At 36.0% G+C, this 27237-nt stretch overlaps 1 protein-coding gene and 2 long non-coding RNA genes across 10 annotated transcripts; 2 read left to right on the top strand and 1 right to left on the bottom strand.

The window, feature by feature from the left end:
- The first annotated feature begins 507 nt into the window (after positions 1–507).
- On the top strand, positions 508–12626 carry LOC124441380 (protein NPAT-like). 5 transcript variants are annotated; one of them, XM_046991839.1, is made up of 14 exons: positions 1890–1991; positions 2360–2644; positions 2721–2950; positions 3041–3190; positions 4183–4264; positions 5033–5100; positions 6352–6628; positions 8400–8511; positions 9159–9232; positions 9303–9369; positions 9545–9632; positions 11118–11873; positions 11916–12096; positions 12178–12626. In XM_046991839.1, the coding sequence occupies exons 3-13, from the start codon at positions 2917–2919 to the stop codon at positions 11966–11968; spliced, it is 1761 nt and encodes a 586-aa protein (XP_046847795.1). In that variant the 5' UTR covers positions 1890–1991; positions 2360–2644; positions 2721–2916; the 3' UTR covers positions 11969–12096; positions 12178–12626. The 5 variants fall into 5 exon arrangements, with proteins under 5 accessions (XP_046847793.1, XP_046847795.1, XP_046847792.1 ...); XM_046991837.1 differs by lacking the exon at positions 1890–1991 and adding an exon at positions 508–615 and having other exon boundaries at positions 11118–12096; XM_046991836.1 differs by having other exon boundaries at positions 1892–1991; positions 11118–12096.
- A 309-nt stretch (positions 12627–12935) lies between these two features.
- On the bottom strand, positions 12936–20259 carry LOC124441382. 4 transcript variants are annotated; one of them, XR_006946959.1, is made up of 7 exons: positions 20162–20259; positions 19871–20004; positions 19580–19713; positions 15531–15604; positions 15240–15373; positions 13631–13725; positions 12936–13193 (listed from the first exon to the last, which is right to left on the bottom strand). It is a non-coding gene; the product is annotated as an uncharacterized LOC124441382 (long non-coding RNA). The 4 variants fall into 4 exon arrangements; XR_006946961.1 differs by having other exon boundaries at positions 19580–19653; positions 20162–20257; XR_006946962.1 differs by having other exon boundaries at positions 19871–19944; positions 20162–20257.
- A 922-nt stretch (positions 20260–21181) lies between these two features.
- Positions 21182–21615, top strand: LOC124442551. Its single transcript, XR_006947282.1, has 2 exons — positions 21182–21318; positions 21396–21615. It is a non-coding gene; the product is annotated as an uncharacterized LOC124442551 (long non-coding RNA).
- The last annotated feature ends 5622 nt before the right edge of the window (positions 21616–27237 follow it).

Below are 27237 nucleotides of genomic sequence, written 5' to 3'. Positions count from 1 at the left end.
ATTTTTTGTAAAAATTTCACACTTTATTTGTAATGTTGTAGGACGTGGGCGAATATGAAGTTTTAAAGCCCCTTTCAAACTCTAGTTATGCTTGTCGGATTGTACGTGAGAGAGTATAATTCTTTTTAATCCGTAAAAATTGTATGCTTTTCCAACAAAGACATATTATTTGTGATAAAAATTATATGCCCCATTCATTTAGGAAAAGTTAAATTCGTCCATTAAATAACTCTCAATTTTGGTGTACTTTTTGGACTTTGATTTGATATCATTTATCACTTAATGGATTATCCTAGTGAAAGATGTATTTATTCTTTGGAATATTTCTATTTCGACGTCCGACTTTACCATTTTGCCTTCTCATTGGGCGATCATTTTTCTTTAGTAAAAATTCCTGGGAAAATCACTTTATCACAATATCTTAATTCGTAAGTATTCATTTATAGTTCAGCGCTAAGTACGTAATCGCACCTGTTTGACAAAAATCCCCGTAAAAAAGCTTCAGAATCAATCGCGTGCTTGTCAACTCTAATTGCGAACAGTACAAGCAACATTTGCATTGAAATGAATCGTCGCCATGGCAATTTAATAAGGCATTGCAGATGTCGATTGGGGGTATCTACATTTTGTAATATCTTTTTTGTGTGTGCGTAACTACGTTGTAAATCATTTCAAAGCATAATTTAGGCATGGACAAATATAAAGGAAAAGGTTTAATATGATGCGTATTTTAAGAATTGTCATCTATCAGTTGAAGTTTGAACCGCCCACTTTTCTACCAATGATCGGCAACAGTCATCTCAATATAGCGTTGGTATTAGATTAAAACTGCCTTTTCGTTTGACCCTTAGACTGATTTATTGTTGAATTCTTTTAAAACCGGCATCTTTTGCAAGTTCAACGCGCTCTGATATGTTTAATGTAGTGTAAACTGTAAGGTAAAAATAAATCGCTTATGAATATTTTGTGAACATTCCGTGACTAGCACTATATCATGTCATCCTATACAGCAATTAGAGCATATTGATTGACCAATATAGTGCTAGCGTCGCATCCTTTCGACACCGGGGGGATGATTTTCTTTAATATTAAAACTCGATAGCAGCTTTTCCGATATTTAAAGAGAAATGTACTTTATTGGTAGTCATTTATTATATTTTACGGTTTAAAACAAATGCGTGCTCAAAAACCAGTTCCGTATCGATGATGCAGGTATCAACAATAGGACGAAGCTTAATAGCATATTTTGAAGTTTCAAATAACCAAGACTTAAGCATTATCGCTGCTTTTTTATGAAATAGATACTGCAGAAGTACCTATTTATTGCTACTTCGTTTTTTTGCCCAATACTGAAAGGAAGTAAATTAGCGGAATTCAACCACTTCCGTATGATAAAAAAAATTTGCAAACATTCACTCCCTGTGATTTCGTGGAGTTGAAAATCATATGTCATTAGTTTTAGTCGAAAAATATTGCAATCCGGAAATTATGATATGCCATCTTCACACACAAGCGCGATTATTTTTGCACGTGAAAAATTATGTCTTCAGTGACTTCTCTCTTTAGCCAATCGACTTTTAACATTTTATTGTACTACACAAGAAATTTCATAAGTTTTGATTTTCCTTAAAATTTCGTAATTGTAACAACTGCTATTGTTATCCGTGAAAAAAAAGAACACAAACAACGTTCCTGAAAATTCTCGGCTTTTCTCGAATGTTTCGTCTAACTGTTGCAATTGTGATCGTAATTGAGCATTTTGACGTCAGTACTTTGGTTAAAGCGCAAATACGTTTATGTTATGATTTGGTCATTGAGCATCGCTTTGAGTGTGCTTTGTGGCTCAAGTTTACAAAGATTAATCGTATTTTCTGCATTGACGTCAGAGGCTAACACTTGAATGCGGTAAGAACGATCACTTGCATCTCCTTTCACCGGAACTAATTGCTGAGCGCGCAAAGTGGTGTCATTGTACTGTCCGGAAGTTCGTGGTAAGTACACATTGCGTTGTGTACGCGTGACTTTTATACGTTTTTCGTGTTTTTGATAACGTCATGTTCAACAGTTAGTGTTTGTTGTTCTTATTGTGGAATGCCGTCTTTAAACAGTTAACGACATTTTGTCTTCGCAGCTGCCGAAGTTCAAGTGAAATATTGCTTGTAAACAGCGCTTTCTTTGCAAAATATATTCTAGTCCGCTCAAACGCATGTACGTCTGACCTGCGATCTAACGTTTAAGCCTGTAGCCGTAGGAGAACTCCTAGGTCAAAGTGTAGTTGAAAAAGGGCCCTGTGCTCAATCCGATTGCAACTTTGATTGTTTTAATATCGCAATCTTGGTTACGTGTGTTTCATTTTCAGCTACGAAAGATAAACTGCGCTGATAAAAGACTAAGAACAGACAGCTGGGCCCATTGACGCGTTCTTTTTTATCTGTGGAATTGAACAGAAAGCCATTGCAAATGGAATATTTCGAATATCATGAGTATGCATGTCACATCATGAATAAGTAGACAACGTGGCGCGTGACATGCTGAGTAAGCTGATCTCCTCAATTTATTAAATATATTTAATCTTGTGGGAAGACGCTGCATCGAGAAAACGCAGCACAATATCCATAATCTTTGACCTTAAATGCTTAAAAAGGTATTTTTCGTAGGAAATTTCATCATGATCTATTTGAAATCGCAATTTTTATCATACAATTTTCCATCATTTGCAGCATAATTTAGTTTTGCCGCGTTTTCAAACAATTTTGGCGCGAATATATCTGCACATGCGTAGTAACGAGAAACTGGGAGCAATGGAGCAACCATGACCACGGAGCAACCCAGGTACTAAAATGGCGAAATATTAAGTCTATGAAAAGTGTTTATGTTAATAGTTGAGTCTGGAATTGTCCTATTTTGTACCACAATATGCTGCCATCTGATCTAGCAAGGCTTGTTTACGGTGTGTTGTTGTTTTTATTTGATCAATGTTAGCATTATTATGTAGATGTTCGATAGGAATTTAAAGAATTATAATGTACTGTTTTTTCAGGTTATCTTGAAGAAAAGGGTCTTGAGGCAACCAGAAATGTCTTTGCTAAAGAATCGTTCGATCTCTTGGCTGGAGATGTCCAGACTCCTGCTATTGAAGGGCAAAAACTTTCCTTGATTGTCGACGAATATTTCCTGTTGAAAGGCGTTGGTAAGTTTAAATGTTTGCCCTTCATGATTCATCATCACCTTAAAACTGGAAAGCTTACCAAGTGCACGAATTATAAACATAAAAGTGTGCGTATACACAGAGCCAAGTATGAAAGGGAAAAATATTTTCTGTAGGATAAACTTTCTTGTGTGGCATTCACTATACTGGTTATTTTTGAGAGAGGAAGACAAGGGGGTCTATGGTCTAAGACCAACTATTGCATCGTCTATGTTGGATACAAGCCCATGATTTCTGCTGGGCTAGCTTTTTATCCTCTGTCAGTTTCGGGAAAATGTTTTATACACTCAGTGGAGAAGTTCAACCTCCCACTCCCTTACCCAAAATGTACACTCCCTTACCCAAAATGTACACTCCCTTACCCAAAATGTACACTCTTGAAAAATGACATGAAAATTACTGTTTGCTGTGATTTTTTTATTTGTTTATTAGTTAAACTTGTTCACTAACAATGACCCCTAAACCCAGTGGCATAGCCAGTTTTAGACGTGCTACTAAACTTTCAGAACATTATGACTCGCTGCTGCAAAGTGAGTGAATGCAGAATTATTTTCACAACAGACTTGAATTAATTAATTGGCTATGAAACTTTATTGCAATTGACGATGTTTACATTAGTGAAGAAAGCAATTTCAGATCATTAAAATTATTCAGTTCTTTAGAAGTCTATTGTTTTTGCAGTGTGTGAACATTTAAATATTTACATAGCATGAAAAACTGCGGGCTTGCTATGCAATTGAAAGACATTTCTGTGTTCGATCACTTAAAAAAAATGAATCAAATTATTGTTCTAAAGAAATTAATAATAATTTTCTACTGAATATTTATTAAACCCTTTATAGTTTTCCTCCAATTTAGCCAATTTATGCACATTGCTAATTTGTTTACTTATAAAACATTCCAGTTGATGTTAATGGTTTTTAAATGATTTGGTTCAAAGAAAGTAGAATTATTACTGTTGTTTACTTTGCTAGATATGAAAGGGGGATCCTCAGATCCAGAAAATCTTTTGAGATTGTTGTGGAAACAGTTTGACATCGTAGTTGGCCAGTTGAAGTAAGTTCATGGTTCATGATTTGAATTTTTGCCTTGTTTTTGATATATATTTTTGTATAGTAGGATCTTAAAATCTGGTGTGCCAATTTAGTATCTTAAGTATGACATATATTTTTAAAAGCAATATATTTTTAAATGGAAATAACTACCAATATTTATGTTTTCAAATACAATGTAGACTGGGCTTTGTTAATTTTTTCAACATGCTTTTCAAGCAACCACAATTTCATCATTGAGTCCTGTAAATACTATTGATTTTTCTCCTGACTTCCATCTTAGAGACCTCAGGGGAGTGGCTTATATTCATTGTATTCACTGTTGAAAACAATGGATTTCATCCTGCATATCATTTATACATGTATCCCCTATATGTATCCCTAACTCTATATGTATCCCTAACCCTATATGTACCCTAACCCTATATGTATCTCTAACCCTATATGTATCCTATTACCGTATATGTATCCCTAACTCTATATGTATCCCTAACTCTATATGTATCCTATTACCGTATATGTATCTCTAACTCTATATGTATCCCTAACCCTATATGTATCCCTAACATTATATGTATTCCCCTTAATCTTCACTTTTCTGCAATCATTGCATCTGAATACCTAGGCACATTATTTACGATCCAAAATTGGAAATTGCCTGTCCAGTGGATATGGCAATGCTGCAAATGTCAAGCCATAAAGTTTTTCTATTTCTTTAGTCATTGCTTGTCTTCAATGAATCATAAAATTTATCTTTTTATTTCTATTTTAGGCATACTACCATCCCTAGTTTCTCGAAGCCAAACAATCGTGTCAGAAATGTTTACAAAGATCAAAAAGGTTTTTAGAATTTTCCATGTAAAACCAGTGATATAGCCAGTCTGGTTTATAAGTTCTGCTATGTAAGTTTTCCTGTGTTCACTTTCTGTGAAAAAAATACATTTCCAAAGAAATTAATAATGATAATGTTCAGAAATTCACATAGCAGGACCAAAACTTCATGCTGGCTATGCTTTAACAGAGTTTGTTGTTTTTACAATAAAGTCAAGCAAGTTTAAAGCATTTTAACCTGACTTTTCAAAGTTGGACCTAATTTAAGCACTTTTCATAAACTGGACAATTGTATTCTTTGTAAAGGCAGTGTGTTTAAAGCCATTGTTGAATCATTCATTCCCTTCACCAATCTCCCCTTCATTATAGAGTTAATGACATGGTGTTCATTCTCTCCACCAATCTCCCCTTCATTATAGAGTTAATGACATTAACTTGCAAATCAATATTATTTGAGCAATAAAGGATAGTCGATTCAGTGGCATAGCCAGCTTTATAATTCAGGAAGGGGGGCATATTCATATATGTTATGTGAATGTATGAATTTGCCCCCCCCCCTCCACCTGCAACTATCGAGATAGCCAGGTTAAGTCATGTGGTTATGTTCAATTGTTAGTTGCTAGACATTACTGCAATAGAATATAGACATTATTTTATTAGATTTGGTCTGATGAGCTTAGATTCTCCCACCTGGTTTACATAGTTGAAAATATAAGAACAGGGGGGAGTATTTATGCTCATCCGACCGGTAGAAAATTGCATACATATGTATGGATGGATTTTCATATTTTTTTCACATGGCGGCTGGGTGGGCTGGTAAGAAAGTGGTGTACGACAATGTGTAAAGGTCATGAATTTAGATAGTGCAATCATTGAAGATTGTATAGAAATTTCAGTACATAATATACGAAACTGAACTGAAAAAATTTATTTAGGGGGGTGAAGTGTGATGTTTGAGGGTGTCACCCCCAATGTGCACCCTCCTCCCAGGGAATCTCTTACATGTGTAAACGTTACGTGGTTGCACTGCACCGATAGTTGTGAATAAATGCTCAAGGAGCTAACACCCACCCCCTTTTTCCTTACTCTACAAAACACCCCCTTTTTCCTTACTCTACAAAACACACACCCACCCCCTTTTTCCTTACTCTACAAAACACACACACCCACCCCTTTTCCTTACTCTACAAAACACCCCCCCCCTTTTTCCTTACTCTACAAGAATAATCTAAATCCAGTTCTTTTAATGTTATCTTTTAGCAAGATCCCGGCATTTTAACAAGCAAAATTGGGTCACTCTCCAGCAGCAAAAGAGGAATACGCAACCTTTGAGAACGCGCAAAACCGTCATATTACCAGATATCGCAAATGGATCGAAAAGTCGTTCCAAAACCTCTCCTCGAACTTCGTTGGAGCCTCAAATTATTGGAAATGGCGCGACCGTTCCATCTAACAACAAAACCTCGGAAAACCTTCATGAGATCGATCCCAGCAAGAATTGCGGGATTGTTGATGTGAAGTCACCGAAACGAAAAAGGTTAGTTTGTTGAGACGATAATAAAGGAAGCGGATGTTCTGTAGTTCATATTTCAGTCCTATTACTGCACATCTTGGATGAAATTTGATAAAAAGTTGCTGAAATGTGGCTTTTAACATTAAAAATTAAGTCATAAAGCGACGAAATGCTTGTTGTGTGTTGTGTTACGCAGTTCATTACTAAACACCCCACTGATCAATGGTTGCACTTGTTAGCCATGACCCTTAATGCTTAAAAAATATATTTAAAAAAATAAACGCTAGAAAGCCAGGAATATGTACCATAAGAATTGGTGGAAAATGATAGGGAAAGCTGTGCTTTGGTCAAACCATGATAACAGTGAACAGTGCCTGAACACCTAGTCCTGGGTACAATCTTTCACTGCCTGCATACCTAGTCCTGGGTACAATCTTTCACTGCCTGCATACCTAGTCCTGGGCACAATCTTCACTGCCTGAACTCCTAGTCCTGGGTACAATCTTTCACTGCCTGAACACCTAGTCCTGGGTACAATCTTTCACTGCCTGCACACCTAGTCCTAGGGTACAATCTTTCACTGCCTGAACACCTAGTCCTGGGCACAATCTTTCACTGCCTGAACACCTAGTCCTGGGTACAATCTTTCACTGCCTGCACACCTAGTCCTAGGGTACAATCTTTCCTGTCTGAACACCTAGTCCTAGGGTACAATCTTTCACTGCCTGAACACCTAGTCCTAGGGTACAATCTTTCTTTGCTTTGCCACTGGATATAGCCAAATGACTTTGGGGGAAATTATCTGACATAGTTCATATCATGAGTACGTATCAAGGGAAAAATACGAAACGTTTTCTTGTATTTTTCATTTTCAAATGGATGAAATGGGCGACGAAATCCTTCAATAAGATCACGTGTTTGTCGATTAAGATCGCGTGTTCGATAATTTTTTAAACATGTTAGCATTTGTAATGTTTTATTTCAAACATTTAAACGTCCCTATTCTCACATGCCTAATCTGATATAAATAAAGTTAAACAATCGGCATTTATACGAGATTTAGTGAATGAAAAAAGCGAATTCTTTCCTTGACGGCTTGGCCTAAAATATTCATCAAGTGGTTTTGTGATAGTTCAATTTTAAAACATTTGAAGGGATAATGAAAGTATTTGAGATTTGTTCTCCCCGACATAGAGCACGTAGCTTTAATGAAGAGAAAAAAGGACTTCTTTTTATGATTCTACGCAAAACACGAAGCTATTATACTTTTCCAATGATTTTATGTCGTTCAAATCCTGCGGTGAACCCGCAAATCTTAGTCCCGCGGCCAGCCGCTGCACGCAAGCCGCAAGTTTTAGTCCCGCGGCCAGCCGCTGCACGCAACCCGCAAATTTTAGTCCCGCGGCCAGCTGCTGCACGCAACCCGCAAGTTTAGTCCCGCGGCCAGCCGCTGCACGCAACCCGCAAGTTTAGTCCCGCGGCCAGCCGCTGCACGCAACCGCAAGTTTAGTCCCGCGGCCAGCCGCTGCACGCAACCCGCAAGTTTAGTCCTGTGGTCAGCAGCAAGTTTTATCCCTGAGGCAAAACCGCAAGTTAAGTCCTTTTATGTAAATTTCAGTATTTATTGTCAATGTTCGTTTCTTAAGACATCTATCGATTTTGCAATGAACGAGAGGAAGAAACGTTAAAGCGGCAGTGCCAAAAACGTTAGATTTTATTTGTGAAAATCTTAATATTTCCATTAAATGTGTCGAACAGCAGAGCATTTAACGAAATGAAATATGTTTAACCCTAGTGTTACTCCACGGAAAAGAACGACAGAGAAGTTACCCTTGCTGCCTTCACATCAAGAAGGTATCGGCACAACGCCAAGTACCATCGCAGGAGGTGATGGTACCGGTATAATGGTACGTAGAATGGTTGTTAAATTAAAAGGTTGAATGGTGGATGTAAAAAGTCTATACCAGAGGAGATACAAAGTAGTAGCTCAAATCTTTATAATAATTACACTTATTGATAACTCATGTGGAGATGGTGTTTCCACTTTGTGTTCTAATTTTCCTGCAAGCTTAGAAATTGTGCGTTATGTAGAGGCTGGAAAACTCGTCCCACAGAACTATTCTATCTTTAAATAATTAATATCGGGTGGTCATGTCACATTTCATCGAAAACATCGTCTTCTAGAATTTAAAATGTTTTAGTAAAATTATTGGGCGAGTGCTTCTGTTGGGGGGAGAAGTCTGAAAACTAGCCTCCAAATACTGATAATAATGGTATTTTGTTGTTAGCTTTGAAAGTGTGAAAAATGGCAATGCGTACTTCGCGCTAGTTTTCTTTTATTTAACAGGAATATAGGAAAATGAAGGCTAATTCTAACACCTATCTAGAATGTACATAACTTTGTGCCCGTAACTCCTCCGGTCAGCGGATGTCATCATTTACCTAAGTTTTTTAAAACTCTGTAACTGTGTGATCAGTGGGACAGTCATCCAATAGGTTTGATCAAGTTTGCCATTTTTACTGTATTTAATGTGGTTTTGTTTCTTTGTTTTAGAGTCTGGTGGAAAAAATCCTCATTCAACCTGAACTTTCTGAGAAACTTGCAGAGAACATTAATAAAGCAGTGGAGTAGGTTGCTCTAAATATCATCTTTGTTTCGTTAACTTTTTTTTGTTATGTCTAATTTTTCTTCTTTCAGGATTGAAGCGGTTTCTTCGACAAAATCTCCTGAAAAAACAAAGGAAAAGGAAGTTAATGTTGAAAGTGTAAGCTGTTTTTTCATTATCGCGACACTAACTTAAATTAAAGTTACATTAAAACTTAGAGTGATTTTACAACCGTTTTTCTTTCATAAATGTATTATCAAGGACGATGTATTGTAGAATATTGTTGAAAAAGATTGTTTGATGTGCGTGAGTAAGGAAACTATTTCATTTTCAGAATTTTGTTGTCGATAGCAGTAAAATTGATGATATTGTTGAAATGATGAAATCTGATCCCGCCTTTGAAGATATATTTTCAAGTTTTGGTGAGTTTTCTATCTGTTATTGTATGTATGGGTGCATTGTGTATGTATGGGTACATTGTGTATGTATGGGTACATTGTGTATGTATGGGTACATGTGTATGTATGGGTGCATTGTGTATGTATGGGTACATTGTGTATGTATGGGTGCATTGTGCATGTATGGGTACATTGTGCATGTATGGGTACATTGTGCATGTATGGGTACATTTTTATGTATGGGTACATTGTGTATTTATGAATACATTGAATATATATAAGAACATTGTGTATTTATGAGTACATTGTGTATTTATGAGTACATTGTGTATTTATGAGTACATTGTGTATTTATGAGTACATTGTGTATTTATGAGTACATTGTGTATTTATGAATACATTGTGTATTTATGAGTACATTGTGTATTTATGAGTACATTGTGTATTTATGAGTACATTGTGTATTTATAAGTACATTGTGTATTTATGAGTACATTGTGTATTTTTGAGTACATTGTGTATTTATGAGTACATTGTGTATTTATGAGTACATTGTGTATTTATGAGTACATTGTGTATTTATGAGTACATTTTGTTGTATAAGTACATTTTTTACATAAAGTAAAATTACGATAGTAATGTTGTCAACTTTTCAACAATATGGTGAACGGTTTGCATTCGATTGTAAGTTTTAGTAAATATTTAAGAAATAAACATGTTAACTGTGTTTGCACAGGCTTGTAAAACTCGAGAGCAGATCAGTTGACGCCCGAGACCGAAGGTCAAGTGTTTACAGCTCAAACCGAAGACCATACTTCGGTTTAAAACCTGTTGTTAAACATTGTCATGGATAATATCCATTGACGATTAGCTCAATATTTGGAATCTACAGTACCGCTCGCGTATTTGTTAACATACGCTACGCGTATGATACGAGAACGATACGCGTATGATACGAGAACGATACGCGTATGATACGAGAACGATACGCGTATGATACGAGAACGATACGCGTATGATACGAGAATGATACGCGTATGATACGAGAACGATACGCGTATGATACGAGAATGATACGCGTATGATACGAGAATGATACGCGTATGATATGATACGCGTATGATACGAGAATGATACGCATATGATACGCGTATGATACAATGATACGCGATGAATGATACGCGTATGATACGAATGATACGCGATGATATGATACGCGTATGATACGAGAATGATACGCGTATGATACGAGAAGGATACGCGTATGATACGAGAACGATACGCGTATGATACGAGAATGATACGCGTATGATACGAGAATGATACGCGTATGATACGAGAATGATACGCGTATGATACGAGAATGATACGCGTATGATACGAGAATGATACGCGTATGATACGAGAACGATACGCGTATGACACGCGTATCATACGCAAAATTATGTTAACAAATACGCGAGCGATAGTGTAGAGTAATTTAGCTTTTTGTTCGTTATTTTACAACAGCTGACGAGACCTTTGATGGTTCAACTCTACTGGCTAACCCCAGCGTTTCAAATTCTAACTCGGTCTCCTTGGAAACACCGTTGAAAAATATGACAACAATGATTAGTCCCAGTCCTAAACGTGGGAGCTCTCTGTCTGTTGCTCAAAGTCCCAATGTAGAGATTAAGAATGCTCAAGCACCTATGGCGCATGTCAGGCAATTGAATTTTGTCTCAAACACTTGCGGTCACGAGAACGTCTATGGACAAGTTGTCGGTGATAGCGACACTGTGTTCCGGGATCAAATCACCGATACTAACATATCTTATGATAAAACAAGCCCTCCTTGTGCAACGATGAATTCCAAGAACATCGACAACTTCCAAGAAATTGGAGCGAAGAGTCAAAATTCGGGGATTGTTGTTTTTGACAAGGAAAGAGATTCATATTCAGAGAAATGTTTTCAAGAATCAAATGGAAATACAGCAAATGATGCATCGTCAAAGAATGAAGAAATATATGTAAATAAAGATAGAACTATACCTTCACCTTTAAAGATCAGTGCTTTGGAAAATCTCGCCGTTATGGAGTTCATAAATAGTAAATGTGAAGTGACACGAGATAATGCCGTGTCTTGTGTGGATAATACAGTGTCTTGTGTGGATAGTACAGTGTCTTGTTTGGATTCTTCAGTGTCTTGTGGGATACTTCAGTGTCTTGTGTGGATACTACAGTGTCTTGTGTGGATACTACGGTGTCTTGTGTGCATACTACAGTGTCTTGTGTGGATACTACGGTGTCTTGTGTGGATACAACGATGTCTTGTGTGGATACTACAGTGTCTTGTTGTGATTACCCTGTGTCACGTGTAGATGTTACGACGTCTTTTGTTGATAGTACAATGTCTGGCGAACCACCCAGCGAATGTTTATCGAAGAATAACGATTGCACTACGACTACTAGCGATGGTAATGCGAAAAGAAAACACAAAAACGTGAAGGTTTGTGAATAAGTACCCTCTACAGCAACACAATCTACTGTCAGTAATGCGTGTATTTATATTTTTATCTTATTTTAATAGTCGCGTCGAAGCTTTAAGAAAGCGAAGAGGATTCCCAATGATCTGAACGTTGATATGTTTTTATCAAGTTTACACTACGACGAAAAAACGTGAGAATTTTATTTGTAGTAAATATCTTTTACGACGTCTAATAATTTTGAGTTGTAAATTTTTTGTGAAAACGTTTATGTTACTACACTGATTTCCAATATTGTTATTTCCTGTTGTCAAGGATCGCCTTTTATGATCAGTGTTTATGATTGGCTCAAAATGCGACGAAGTACAATACGCTTTAGAAATGTTCAATGGAAAAAGTGCATTAAGGTGGCTCGCAAGGGTCGCTCACAAATAGAAACAATTTGCACATTAAAGAAAGTGAGATGCATTATGAGACACACACCAAGGTTACTATTGGGTAGCACACTAAGGTGTGCTGTAAATAATACATTTTACTATAGCACATTTTGAAAGCTTTGTAGCATCTTTTCTGTTTTATTTCGCTTGAGTCTGAAGATGACTACAGCTAGGGTTATCGAGACATCATTCAACATCATCACTAAGAATCCTCAGGACTCCATACTAACCTGGACGATCCATAACCACAAACATGCGAGCACAAACCATTCACCGGATTTAGCACACTCAATTTTCGTGAACAGATAGTAAGAGCAATGTTACAGTGTTTTTATACAGGCCCATACATGTTTGTACAATTTCAAGTCAAACTTTCATGTTAATGGCTTAATGTCACACTTTCAAGACAAACACACACACACAGATCAAAGATCATCTTTTATTACTAAGAAACAATATTATATTCTTCAACCATTAATTAATTCATGAGGATATCAATTTATATTCAATTTTAGTTTCAATACGATATACTTCATTTGTGAGAAAAAAATCATCAACGATATTTATAGCAGCACACCATATAGTGTTGTTCACCACAACATTTTTCATTCGTAAAACAAAATAAGCGTAGAAATCCGGTTTTCCTGCGGGAGATGGGCACTTGCATGACATGAATATTTTACCTAAAAAACAGACAGAAATAACTGGCATCATTTTTTGATTTCAACCTTCTCTTCTTAAAGAATGAAATTATCTACTTCTTTAACAACTTATATAATTGTCATAGACATCCTAAACCAAAATTTTGTGGGATTATCAGCGCATCGCAATAGTTGGCTAAACGTTTTTCTCCAAATCTCAGTAGCTGGTGAACATCATATCATATATGTAGTCTTTGCAATGTCAATGAATGAAAGAAATTCATTAAAAGATATGTTATACAAAAGATATCGAAATTTTAAATGTTTATTGATTTTCATTTAAAATCAAACAGCAACCACTAAATCTTCCCAAAATCATTTAGCGTCAGGTTTAAGTACATATACAAGAACAAACGGCAAAACTTTACAGTTCAGACGACAGCATCATGTCTTCAATTCTCGAAAAAAATCATATGTACCTGGTTTTTCGACACCTGTTCTTGGAAAGGTTTGCGAACAATGAAAAACAGCAAGCAAAATGATAACATACGTCATACACTTCATTTCGTTGTTCCTGAAAGAGAAAATGTCATTTATGGAGAATAAATATTAAAATCCAGCTCTCAAAGCACATGACATGACGCGCTATAGTTAATCTAAACAACGAAAAGCATATTAAAAAAATCTAAATGTATTATGTATTTTCAGTATTTATTGCAATCTGCTCTTCAAAAATATATCTTTGTTTTAGCGACACCCTATCATGAAAAAATGGGCAAAGTAGTTATTTTTATAAATTAAAAGCATTAAATTGCGACGCTGATTGGTCTATAACTGAGTTTCCATTAACCTGCGCAAACATGAGCTCAAATAATTTGGTCAACAACACTTTTCCAATCAATCTTGAAAGCAAGTTAGATAAAAGCATCAAAACTCTTGTTTTCAATTTATGCTCGCCCATACGGTTCGTGGCCACTTTTTTAGGCCCAGTTCACACGATACCGGATAGGCTTGATACCGGATTACTTTTCGTACTGGATAGGCTTTGCGCTCATGCCGATAGGCCGAGCGATTTGACTGCGCTGTGGAAGTGGTACAAAAACCGATCTGATACGTTCCGCTGTGAACGCTCGAATCCGATAAGTTCCACTTTGGCAACTAAGAAGTCCGTGCGATTTTTCAAAAATAAAAGCAAACAGAGATACAAACTATGTTTTCAATGGATATTCCGCCAGCAAATGTAATTTGTCTTCAGCATGGCATGTTTAAGCTTTTAACAATGTATTATCGTGGTGTGAAAGGCTTCTTTCTAGTATTATTCTGTAATGGGCAACATATATTCGGTCGTATTTTGAATTTATACTCTTCCAATCCTTGCGTCCATTCGAAAAAAATCTTAATACGCCCAAGAAAAAACTCTACTTAGTTATCTGTAAAAAAGTTCTCACGAAAATTTACTTACGAAATATTTGAATTAGCAACCATGGCGGTTATTATTTGCACGTTCAAGTACTGGGGCGAATTAAGAGCAGTGCAGTGCAGAGATAGGATGCAATTAAAATGCTTTTTGACTAAATTTAAAACAATATATCAACTTATGGGACATGACCAAAAATTACAGTTCATAAGATGAAACTTGTCATCTTCAATTATTATTGTGCAATCACCAACTTGCCTATCTTTCTGCCAGTTAACTTATTGAAAAAAGCGAGCACTGCAGTTCAAAGATAGGACGGAATTAAATTGCTTCTTGACTAGATTTAGAACTCTTACATTACTATATCAACTTTCGGAACATGACGAACTATAATTCATAAGATAAACCATGTGATACTTAATCATTATTGTGCAAGGACCAAGACACCCGGAATTTCTGAAATGTTCATTTTTCAATTCGATGTTTTATTTCAACGAGTTATATAATGTACAATGTATAGAAAAACAACAACAAGAAGTAACCATTAAAACAGCTAAATTTAAGAGGTCGCCCGTTCCGTGATAACACATTTTATGAAGAATAAATTGCTGCATATAGCAATGGTTTTTCTTTTTAAACAAAAGTCAGTACATGTTATAAACGTTTCTTACCTTGGTCAATTGACTTCTTCAATATAATGATGCACAGTGGAAGGTTTTACGGTAAACTAAGTGACTGCTCTTGGCTAGATGATACGTACTTAATATATAGCTACATTACGAGATCAAATTTTATGCATGACAGCCTTGTGTTCGGAGAGAAAAGTCGTACGATATGAGATCATGGCGTCATGTTAATCATGAGATGCACTAAACTTTCTTAAATCTCAACAACTCTATGGTTTGAATCATTTACATAAAAAGCACAATCAAGTGCACAGTATAAAAAGCGACGTTTCTTACCTTGGTCAGTTGACTTCTTTAATATAAAGATGCACAGTGGAAGGTTTTACGGTAAACTAAGTGACTGCTCGTGGCTAGATGATACGTACGTGATATATAGCTACATTACGAGATCAAATTTTCTGCATGACAGCCTTGTGTTCGGAGAGAAAAGTCGTACGATATGAGATCATGGCATCATGTTAATCATAAGATACACTAAACTTTCTGAAATCTCAGCAACTCTATGGTTTGAATAATTTAAAGAAAAAGCACACTCAAGTGCACAGTATATAAAGCGAAATTTCAAGCTCCTGTCAGTTTTAACTCTTAAAAAAGACAATTGGGTCAAAAAAATAGCGAGTGATTTGCCTGGCGTGAAACGGTTCGTGTTAAAAAACAATTGCCCAACATAAAACTCCAAGTATAGCCATTTAGTAAGAATTCATAATTTAATTAAAGTAACGTTTCGTCTTTACACAAGACATCATCATAGTAATGATTAAATGATCAAGGAGGTGCGTTTATATACTTATGTAAATACAAAGATTTACATAATAAGAGTTCGGCAATAAGTTTAAAATTATAAGTGCGATGAAGAGGACAAAAATACATAAGAAAAAAACATAAAATATAAAGTGTGTGTGAAGATACAGATGGTGCAAAAAAACAAAAATGTTGCGGGGTGCTTTCAAAAAGTAAATGAGATGGAACTGCCTTGGATATTTAATGTGGGTTTAAGTTCAGATATCAGAAGGCTTTTATGGGTCTTTACGTCTGGAATGTAGGGTGAAGAAAAGATGATGTGTTATTACGGGATAAGATGCTGGATGTGGTAGGGTATGATGACTGTATTCCTGTCAAAATTCCCAAGTGCTCTGAAATTCTGGTGTGAAGATGGCGAGTTGTTTGACCAACATACGACGCGTTACAGCGTCAACACTTAAAAAAGATGAACAACTTCGCCATATTAAACAGAGGAGGATAATGGATTTAACAGGATACCAAATCTATTATATACCAAATCTATTATTAATATGTTACAGGATACCAAAAAGAGGTTTGCCCATTAAGTACGTATTGCAAAATCTTTTTTGTATACAAATGCGCCATGTTTGGCTACATCTTTCCTATTGTTGGTACGCAAATGCACTTCTCTACTTCAAATTTGCATATATATTGCAGTATTGCAGTCTTTAACTATCAGCTTAGGACTACGGGAGCTATCATTTCTTGGAAGGGGCAGTAAATATTATCCCCTACTCACAATGAAGGTGCCACTATATTTTCTCCTGACTGACGTTGAAAGTTTGCGCACCTTTTCAAATTTTTAACTTTCCCGGCGGGCAACTTCCCCACCGTCCTGTTCGCTTATGACTATCAGCTTTTATATTTAAAACCAATGTTAAGTATTACAACTGATTACTGTTTCTGTTGTCATTGCCAGTATAGGTAAAATAATTGACAATCATAATCTTTATATATGTACAAGTAACAAGTACTATGCTTACTCAGAAATATAAAATAGTTTTCAAAATTGCATTCGTACGAGACGATAGTTCAGTATACCCCACACATTAGAATCGTACCATATCACAAATGTATGCATTGATCACGTATAATTGATCATACACCCTCCCCCCTTTTCTTCTTACACTTTAAATGGTCAACTCCCCCCAAGACATAATTTAAACAAAAACGCATTCTTTCTCATACACGTGCGTTAGATTGTATAGAAAAATGGTTAAAGTAAAAGGTTTTTACTGTCGTTCTGTTGACAACACAGCCTTACCGACAAGTGATTTGTCTCGTTATGTAATGAAAGATTCTCAAGAACGATTCAATAACGATACTTTGGAAACTTATATTTACTTGCAGAAAGATATCAATCCAACATTTGACATTAACGAAAAGCAAGCAAAAATTAAATTTTCTGCTTTACATTGGTCAACGCTTTAGAAATGTTCAATCAAAAAGTGCATTACATTGGCTCGCAAGGGTCGCTCACAAATAGAAACAATTTGCACATTAAAGAAAGTGAGATGCATTATGAAACACACACCAAGGTTACTATTGGGTAGCACACTAAGGTGTGCTGAAAATAATACATTTTACTATAGCACATTTTGAAAGCTTTGTGACATCTTTTCTGTTTTATTTCGCTTGAGTCTGAAGATGACTACAGCTAGGGTTATCGAGACATCATTCAACATCATCACTAAGAATCCTCAGGACTCCATACTAACCTGGACGATCCATAACCACAAACATGCGAGCACAAACCATTCACCGGATTTAGCACACTCAATTTTCGTGAACAGATAGTAAGAGCAATGTTACAGTGTTTTTATACAGGCCCATACATGTTTGTACAATTTCAAGTCAAACTTTCATGTTAATGGCTTAATGTCACACTTTCAAGACAAACACACACACACAGATCAAAGATCATCTTTTATTACTAAGAAACAATATTATATTCTTCAACCATTAATTAATTCATGAGGATATCAATTTATATTCAATTTTAGTTTCAATACGATATACTTCATTTGTGAGAAAAAATCATCAACGGTGTCTACGGCAGCACACTAAAAAGTGCAGGGCACCACACATTTCCTCATCATTATGACAAACACCGCGTAGAATTCCGGTTCTCCCTGCGGGTTCTACGCATGGGCATGACATGAATATTTTACCTAAAAAACAGACAGAAATGACTGGCATCATTTTTTGATTTCAACCTTCTCTTCTTAAAGAATGAAATTATCTACTTCTTTAACAACTTATATAATTGTCATAGACATCCTAAACCAAAATTTTGTGGGATTATCAGCGCATCGCATGGCTAAACGCAGTAGCTGGTGAACATCATATCAGTTGGCTAAACGTTTTTCTCCAAATCTCAGTAGCTGGTGAACATCATATCATTCGCAATAAATGGCTAAACGTTTTTCTCCAAATCTCAGTAGCTGGTGAACATCATCATATGTGTAGTCTTTGCAATGTCAATGAATGAAAGAAATTCATTAAAAGATATTTTATATAAAAGATATCGAAATTTTAATTGTTTATTGATTTTCATTTAAAATCAAACAGCAACCACTAAGTCTTTCCAAAATCATTTAGCGTCAGGTTTAAGTACATAAACAAGAACAAACGGCAAAACTTTACAGTTCCGACGACAGCATTATGTCTTCAATTCTCGAAAAAAATCATATGTACCTGGTTTTTCGACACCTGTTCTTGGAAAGGTTTGCGAACAATGAAAAACAGCAAGCAAAATGATAGCATACGTCATACACTTCATTTCGTTGTTGCTGAAAGAGAAAATATCATTTATGGAGAATAAATATTAAAATCCAGCTCTCAAAGCACATGGCATGACGCGCTATAGTTAATCTAAACAACGAAAAACATATTAAAAAAATCTAAATGTATTATGTATTTTCAGTATGTATTGCAATAAGCTCTTCAAAAATATATCTTTTTTTAGCGACACCCTTTCATGAAAAAATGGACAAAAATAGTTATTTTTATAAATTAAAAGCATTAAATCGCGACGCTGAATGGTCTATAACTGAGTTTCCATTAACCTGCGCAAACAGATATGAGCTCAAATAATTTGATCAACAACAGTTTTCGAATCAATCTTGAAAGCAAGTTAGATAAAAGCATCAAAACTCTTGTTTTCAATTTATGCTCGCCCATACTGTTTGTGGCCACTTTTTTAGGCCCAGCTCACACGATACCGGGTAGGCTTGATACCGGATTACTTTTTACAGTACGAAAACTGGATAGGCTTTGCGCTCATGCCGATAGGCCGAGCGATTTGACCTCGCTGTGGAAGAGGAACAAAAACCGATCCGACATTACAAAATTTAGTACAGTTGAGTCAAACGATGATTATATTTTCATATATGCGTAAAGTATGTTAAAATTGGTTATTATTATCAAACAAGAAACTTCACATAAACGTGATAACACTTTTTATGAAGAATAAATTGCTGCATTTAGCAATGGTTTTTCTTTTTAAACAAAAGTCAGTACATGTTTTAAACGTTTCTTACCTTGGTCAATTGACTTCTTCAATATAAAGATGCACAGTGGAAGGTTTTACGGTAAACTAAGTGACTGCTCGTGGCTAGATGATACGTACGTAATATATAGCTACATTGCGAGATCAAATTTTCTGCATGACAGCCTTGTGTTCGAAGAGAAAAGTCGTATGATATGAGATCATGGCATCATGTTAATCATGAGATGCACTAAACTTTCCTAACTCTCAACAACTCTATGGTTTGAATCATTTACAGAAAAAGCACAGTCAAGTGCACAGTATAAAAAGCGACGTTTCTTACCTTGGTCAATTGACTTCTTCAATATAAAGATGCACAGTGGAAGGTTTTACGGTAAACTAAGTGACTGCTCGTGGCTAGATGATACGTACGTAATATATAGCTACATTACGAGATCAAATTTTCTGCATGACAGCCTTGTGTTCGGAGAGAAAAGTCGTAAGATATGAGATCATGGCATCATGTTAATCATGAGATGCACTAAACTTTCCTAAATCTCAACAACTCTATGGTTTGAATCATTTACAGAAAAAGCACAGTCAAGTGCACTGTATAAAAAGCGACGTTTCTTACCTTGGTCAATTGACTTCTTCAATATAATGATGCACAGTGGAAGGTTTTACGGTAAACTAAGTGACTGCTCGTGGCTAGATGATACGTACTTAATATATAGCTACATTACGAGATCAAATTTTCTGCATGACAGCCTTGTGTTCGAAGAGAAAAGTCGTAAGATATGAGATCATGGCATCATGTTAATCATAAGATACACTAAACTTTCTTAAATCTCAACAACTCTATGGTTTGAATCATTTACAGAAAAAGCACACTCAAGTGCACAGTATAAAAAGCGAAATTTCAAGCTCTTGTCAGTTTTAACTCTTAAAAAAGACAATTGGGTTAAAAAGATAGCGAGTGATTTGCCAGGCATGAAACGGATTCGTGTTAAAAAACAATTGCCCAACATAAAATTCTAAGGGCTCTTTTCCACTCATCGCAAAATGCTCTCGCTGCGAGCTTACGAGTCTGTTTGCGGCATCAAAAAATTTTGTTCAATTAATTTAACTATGCTGCAATTCATTGTCAGCTCGCTGCGAGTAACTCGCAGGCGTTTTTCGATGGGTGGAAAGGAACCTTAAGTATAGCCATTTAGTAAGAATTCATAGTTTATTTAAAGTAAGGTTTCGTCTTTACACAAGACATCATCATAGTAATGATTAAATGATCAAGGAGGTGCGTTTATATACTTATGTAAATACAAAGATTTACATAATAAGAGTTCAGCAACGAGTTTAAAATTATAAGTGCGATAAAGAGGACAAAAATACATGAGAAAAAAACATAAAATATAAAGTGTGTGTGAATATACAGATGGTGCAAAAAAACAAAAATGTTGCGGGGTGCTTTCAAAAGGTAAATGGCAGGTCAAACTAAACAACACTTTGTTACGCCACTCGTAATAACCGTGACAATGTAAGAGATGTTTTTATTTTTCTCTATAATTTTGTATTTGCGTATTTTTTGCATAAACAATGCTCTAATATTTATGACAGATATTGTAATTCGTGGGTTGAGGTAGAAGAAATACTTGAAAATGAAACTTCTAACAGTGAAATAAAATCATGCATGAGGGAGGAGAAACAACGACGCCAGGTTGAAGATAGCTTGAAAATGAAACTTCTAACAGTGAAATAAAATCATGCATGAGGGAGGAGAAACAACGACGCCAGGTTGAAGATAGCTTGAAAATGAAACTTCTAACAGTGAAATAAAATCATGCATGAGGGAGGAGAAACAACGACGCCAGGGTGAAGATAGCTTGAAAATTTAGACGATACAAATTGCTTGGCTTATTAAATGTTATCTTTGTTAAAACTATCTTAAAAAATTCGATAATTCCTTTTTTCCATAAAGCCCATGGATACTCTCGAGTTATATTGTATAAGAAGGCTGTCGTTAATCACGGGAGAGTTATGAGAAAGTTACATGCACTGTAGAAAAGTAACAAGTAAAAAACGTATAAACACGTTTTGTGTTGGTTTAAATTATAAGTGAAGAAAGTAGAAGCAGTTTGAGCCTTTGCAGTATCTTTGGATGCTCTACTTTCTTTTATGAGTAGAACTCTTGTAAACAAAAAGATTGAACTCGAAAGCAAAAAATCCCGTTTTCAGTCCATGCCTTCCGATACCACAGAATAGATATTTATACAGAAGGTGACTCATGTCGGAGCCTTTGATGTTTTTGTCCTCGCGCATGTCGAGCCACGCATATCGGCAGCCATAATTCCAGAAAGATATTCAGGGCTTTTCACTTGTTCCCAACCACTGAAATGACACGACATCATTTATTATATTGAAATCTTTTCGATTTAATTGTGAAGAAATGACGTCATGTAATTGCAGTGGTTGGAAACAAGTGAAAAACCCTAAGTACCTTGCTGGAATGATGTCGGACTTGAGGACGCGGTACACTCTTAAGTTGCCCTTCTGTATATAACTATTATTCTGTGCCGATACCCTCTTAAGCGTAAGGCACTAGAACGTCGCATGTTAACGTTTCGGTAGGAGATTTCAGCCCCTCCACGCTATCCTACTTGGGGATGTCAATAGAGGGCTTCCGCCCATCAGACCCCGAGATCACCTGCATCAGGCTTCGCTCAGGGTAAACAGGGAGAGTGCGGTCGCGACCCGAAACGTCTGGGTTCCTAAGCCACTGCATACATATCGCACCCAGCTTCCACTGCTAGTTGACATTTATTACATATATGCATAATATACTAGGAAATAATTCGTTTTTTGATTTTTCCGTTATACAGTGCTCAATACATATAAGTAGAGCTAAACATATTTGGTGAAGGAAAAAGTAAGAAATACTGTAATTTTATCCCGACAAGCCTCTCAAACCTAAAGATATGTAATTCACGCTTCGTGAATATTTAACGTCTTTCCTAGAACCGCTTGACTTTATTAAACGTCCCGTCAATGATAAAATCCAACCCAATATCGAGATAAGCTTTGCTAGGTTTGATTCTGCTTACACAGCTTTTAAAATGGCCCTCCTTTGCTCTCAAAAGAAATTTGCGTCTAGTATTTATACAAGGCAAGACTGCTAAATCGTGCGACCGTTTGGCCCATCTTTCAAAGTCATCAACAACAAAAAGTTACGAAAGTTAAAAGGTAAATCTTGTTCTCAAAAGTCGAAAATTTAACCAGTCAATAACCCATATTATTGACAGTTGACGTATTTTTTCTTAAATAAACATTACATAGTACAAGGATTGTTTTTCTTTTCTATTGGTCATTTGTATATTATCATGAAAAACAAACAGAGAACAAACACTGTCTTTACTTTACCTAAAATATTGTTAAGCAATGGCATAGAGTCTAATGTAATAATAAAATACAAAAATGTCTTTCATTTAATGTTTCATTTAATGTTTCATTTCTGTTGTTTTTAGCATCGTATTCAGAGCAAAACCACATTTAATCCACTCTCGATTCATCTGGACTTTGGTTACACTGTAAATCATCCTGGTGGACGCTGGGAACATGATGGATATGGACGTATAACATAGCACAACTCAGACTGGGAGAGGTATGTACTTTGTATGGATAATGTAAGTTATCAATTATCAAGATGAAATAAAATCTTGGTATTTTAGCCAGCAGAAGGGAACCTCACCGTATATGACCGGAAATGTATTATTGTACGTATGAGCTGTAATTTTGTTGCTTTGCAAAAGGACAACACGAATACTCAACACATTGAATTTGGGAGATGGATCGTGGAATATAATTTCTTCATTTTTAAAGTCTATAAATCTTCTGGGCTAGAAAGTGACTTTAATCTTCACGCAAGAGTATTATCTCTTTTTACTACTGGTGGCATGGACGTTGAACGATTTAGGCATGCCTGGGGAGTGGCGAATAAAATCTTTTCAGCCGACCTAGAAGTCGAAAGCTTAACGGAGCGTAAATTTTTTCATTTTTGTCATACAAAAATAGGAATGTGGAAAGATTCAAAACAAAAGTTACCATGAAAATTTATTCCTGTATGGAGATTGAAAATTCTTTAAAAGAAACAACGTACAATACCGGCTACAATACCACGATAAAAAAATAAAACAATGTATTGTAATAATATTTTTATCCGATTCATTCCTTTGAGTATTTAAGTTGAAAACTATGCGTGCAAAAATAGTGGGTCAGCCTTCATTCACCGTTGAAGACTTTTGTATAAATTAATGCCTGTCACTATGTGAAGTACGCAGGTGCATAAATTATTGTTAGAAACGTTGAGTACAAAAGCTCTTCCCCCATTGGAAATGTAATGCACCAGTAAGATTAGCACAGTGATTGAGCTTTGAAATTTTACGATAGTTTAATTGACGAAAGTCGTTTTCTATGTACACCCTGCAGAAAGCTAATTAAGGCCTTTTTCAAACGTCGAACATTACATGCACCGAACGTGTTAAAGAGAAAAGAAAATGGGATAAACTTCTTCATTATCTTTTGTTTTAAATGCGTTGGGCTCATGTAAAGTTCAACGTTTGAACTAGGCCTAAAAGAAATCAAAATGTTAACGTTGGTGGATAAATACATTAAGAAAATGAGATGAAATTTACTCAAATCCTTTTTGATATCGGTTGACATTTAGAATGTAGTATTTGTTGCCCAAGAAAGCTCAAATGTTTGGGATTTGCTATTTGCAGTAGCTGAAATATACGTCTTCTTTATATTGTATTTAATTGTATTTACGGCTCTATGGGGATTAAATATTTCTAAATGATGAATCATGCAAATTATAAATGTCGGCTGATTCCAATGAGGAGCAGTTTTTTGAGACACTCTGTATTGCCACAATGTACAATTGACGACACACCTAGTATCTGACCAATAAGAACATAACACGTTGACGACACACCTAGTTACTGACCAATCAGAACCCAACACGTTTGTGAAACATGGCCTTAGTTTAAGACCACGAAAGAGCATGCCATTTTGAACGTGAACATGAAAGTCGGTAGATGCACGAGGAATCGTCAGCCGAAGTTAAAATTAATCGGTGAAATATCTCTTGGAGTGCTTTGAAACCATGTTAAGGTAAATATGTTGTTTCATGTTCTTTTACAGAGAGTAAATTGAGTTGGGACACTGCTTGTGATGTTCATTCATGCAAAGTGCGGTATGTCCTTTCCATAAAATTTTTGTCTTTCTAAATTCTGTTTCTTCTGTGCTTGATTCTAGATATGAACATTCTTCTGTTAAACGATAAATGATCATTAACTGAGATTGAGAAACAAAAAACAAATGTTGGTGTATTCACTATGATGGTGGACTTTAAAATTCAATTAAATGGTTATTGTTCACAGTGGTGGCCAAGAATTGCGGCCGTTGTTGACCATTTCTTTGGAGAATGAACAATATACTTTGATGAAGTCCTCTGAACAATTATCAAGGATGATAAAGTCCTCTGAATAATGATCAAGTTTGAACAATGTACTTTGACGAAGGCCTCGGAACAATGATGAAGAATGAACAATATTCTTTGATGAAGACCTCTAAACAATGATCAAGAATGAACAATATATTTTAGTGAAGACCTCTGAAGAATGATTAAGAATGAGCAATATTCTTTGATGAAGTTGAAAACTTGACTTCTGTTGTTCTAAAGGCAATCACGACAAAGAATGGAAACACTGAACTCTATTATTAAGCAATGCATCCATCAGCCCTACGCCCGTTTCCATTGACAAGTCAATATTCTGACCGATTCTAAAACAATTTTCTTGGCATTTTCCTGCAAAGATCACCACTGGTCAATCAATCGCAAGAGAAGTCGATTAATTACGATGAATAAAACGCCGCCATAAAACGCCCAGATTTCGTCATTTTTTAATGTAAAAGTCTTTCTGAATGAAAACATGGAATTTCTTCAACATGAAAAAACAAAACCTAAAAATCCTAATTTTCCGACTGACTGTCAATATTTCCGACTTCATGCCGTAGGCGACATGCGCAGTTGCAAGAAATGGCCAATCTTGCTTCTTTGCTTGCCGTCGTCGACATGAAACCAGGGATATTTGTCAGTTAGCCTGAAGATTGGATACGATGGTTTCACCATCAACGTTCTGAATTTTTCAAAAATTTAATTTGGGCTTTTTTGTGACTATCCGCGCTCTGGGTCTGATCAAATCGTCTTCACAATTGGAAAGGGATTCGTCGTTGATCGTAGTCTGTCGTCGAACTGCCAAGGATTCTGTCGTCAAACTGCCAAGGATTCGTCGAAAACCGTGAGTGTAATAACAATAAACCTTTTACTTAGTTAGGCCTGCTAACAGGTCAAATCTTTGATATATTTCGGGCAATAGCCACAACAAATCCTGGTGTGCAGTATATTCCACTGTAAGGCTATTTTTTTAATGCAGGAATGCAAATAATTATATTTAAAAAAATTGACATCTGCATTTTCAAAAATAGTCTTGATTAAGAGGTGATAAAAATGTTCTTTCGGTTGAAATAATCCAATTGTGTTTTTCGGTGTTGCTTTATTAGTTTTAAAACATGTATATCAGTAAGCGTGAAGTTGTATCAACTATTTTAAATCTGTGACTGACATGCAACTGTTTTTGTTCTATAAAATTTACTTTCGAAAAACCTCTGTGTGAATATACTGATTTAAGGAGCTACGCATGATCGCAGCGGCTGTTGCCTCGCAGAGGGATAGACAGGACCATAGCTTAGAATCGGAAATGCAAGTGAAGTTTGGCCAAAGGAAGGCAACTTCAACTTGGGGCTAGTGGGTACAAATGGTACCTTAGCGTAGAGGATGCAAATTGCATCTGTAAGAAGACCTTTGAAGACTGGATCAAGCGAGCAAGACCTATTGAAGACTAAGGAAAGATGGTGGCTCTGGTGGAAAGAAAAATTATCTCCCCTAGTACGGTAAAAGCATGCAGTCGTTGTAGTTGGCCAATTTCATGAACGGCTTTCTACAGTGACTATTAAGGCACTCCTGCATGGATCCCCTATAATGCATGAGTAGTTCAACCCACCTCGGTTGGAGGTCACCCGTAGGTGCTACATGCACTAGGTTAGGTTAAGTTAAGGGCATGATGGGTTACCTCCTTCAAGGGGCATTCCTTTTCAGGGCGGAATTCCGGTGTCATGCGCAGGTAGGAAGTGTAGACAGTTTAGGCATGCGCTGTAGGTAGTTGCTACGCTCAGATAACGAACGTGGGGTTTGTACTTATAAAGGATGAACCCCCACTATCAAGAGAAATGAGTGAATTTTAAATGCTTGGAAGAAAACTTCCAATCTTATCATTCATTCCTAAATCGACAAATAGATACTAAAAAAAGTATTTAATTTGTTAAGACATTTACAGTTTAGGGGCGGCGTGGCGATGACTGTAAATGTGTAAAAGGACATGTTGATTTCTTTTGAAGAAAACTTCATTCCTGGGAATTTCAATGCAGCAAGCCACAGCGTAAGCGGGTATAAAAATAAATTAGTACACCAGGTCTAAATATGCGGAATGCCTTCGTATTAATCTTAAAGAAGTTTTAGTAAAAGTGCATTGCTTTTTGTTTTTTTATAAATGGTTACTATGAAGACAAACTGCAGACGTTGTCACATATTTTACTTAA

Source organism: Xenia sp. Carnegie-2017, unplaced genomic scaffold (assembly GCF_021976095.1).
Source record: "Xenia sp. Carnegie-2017 unplaced genomic scaffold, XeniaSp_v1 HiC_scaffold_20, whole genome shotgun sequence".
In the NCBI taxonomy this organism is placed as follows: Eukaryota; Metazoa; Cnidaria; class Anthozoa; order Malacalcyonacea; family Xeniidae; genus Xenia; species Xenia sp. Carnegie-2017.
This window is presented reverse-complemented; position numbering and strand designations above follow the sequence as displayed.

What these genes read in the sequence shown, in the direction of transcription:
- LOC124441380 (XM_046991837.1), top strand. Translation starts at nt 2,917, where the DNA reads ATGCTGCCATCTGATCTAGCAAGGCTTGTTTACG. An exon ending in TCTAGCAAGGCTTGTTTACG is followed by an intron (nt 2,951 to 3,040) that starts GTGTGTTGTTGT and finishes CTGTTTTTTCAG; the next exon opens with GTTATCTTGAAGAAAAGGGT. An exon ending in TTTCCTGTTGAAAGGCGTTG is followed by an intron (nt 3,191 to 4,182) that starts GTAAGTTTAAAT and finishes TTACTTTGCTAG; the next exon opens with ATATGAAAGGGGGATCCTCA.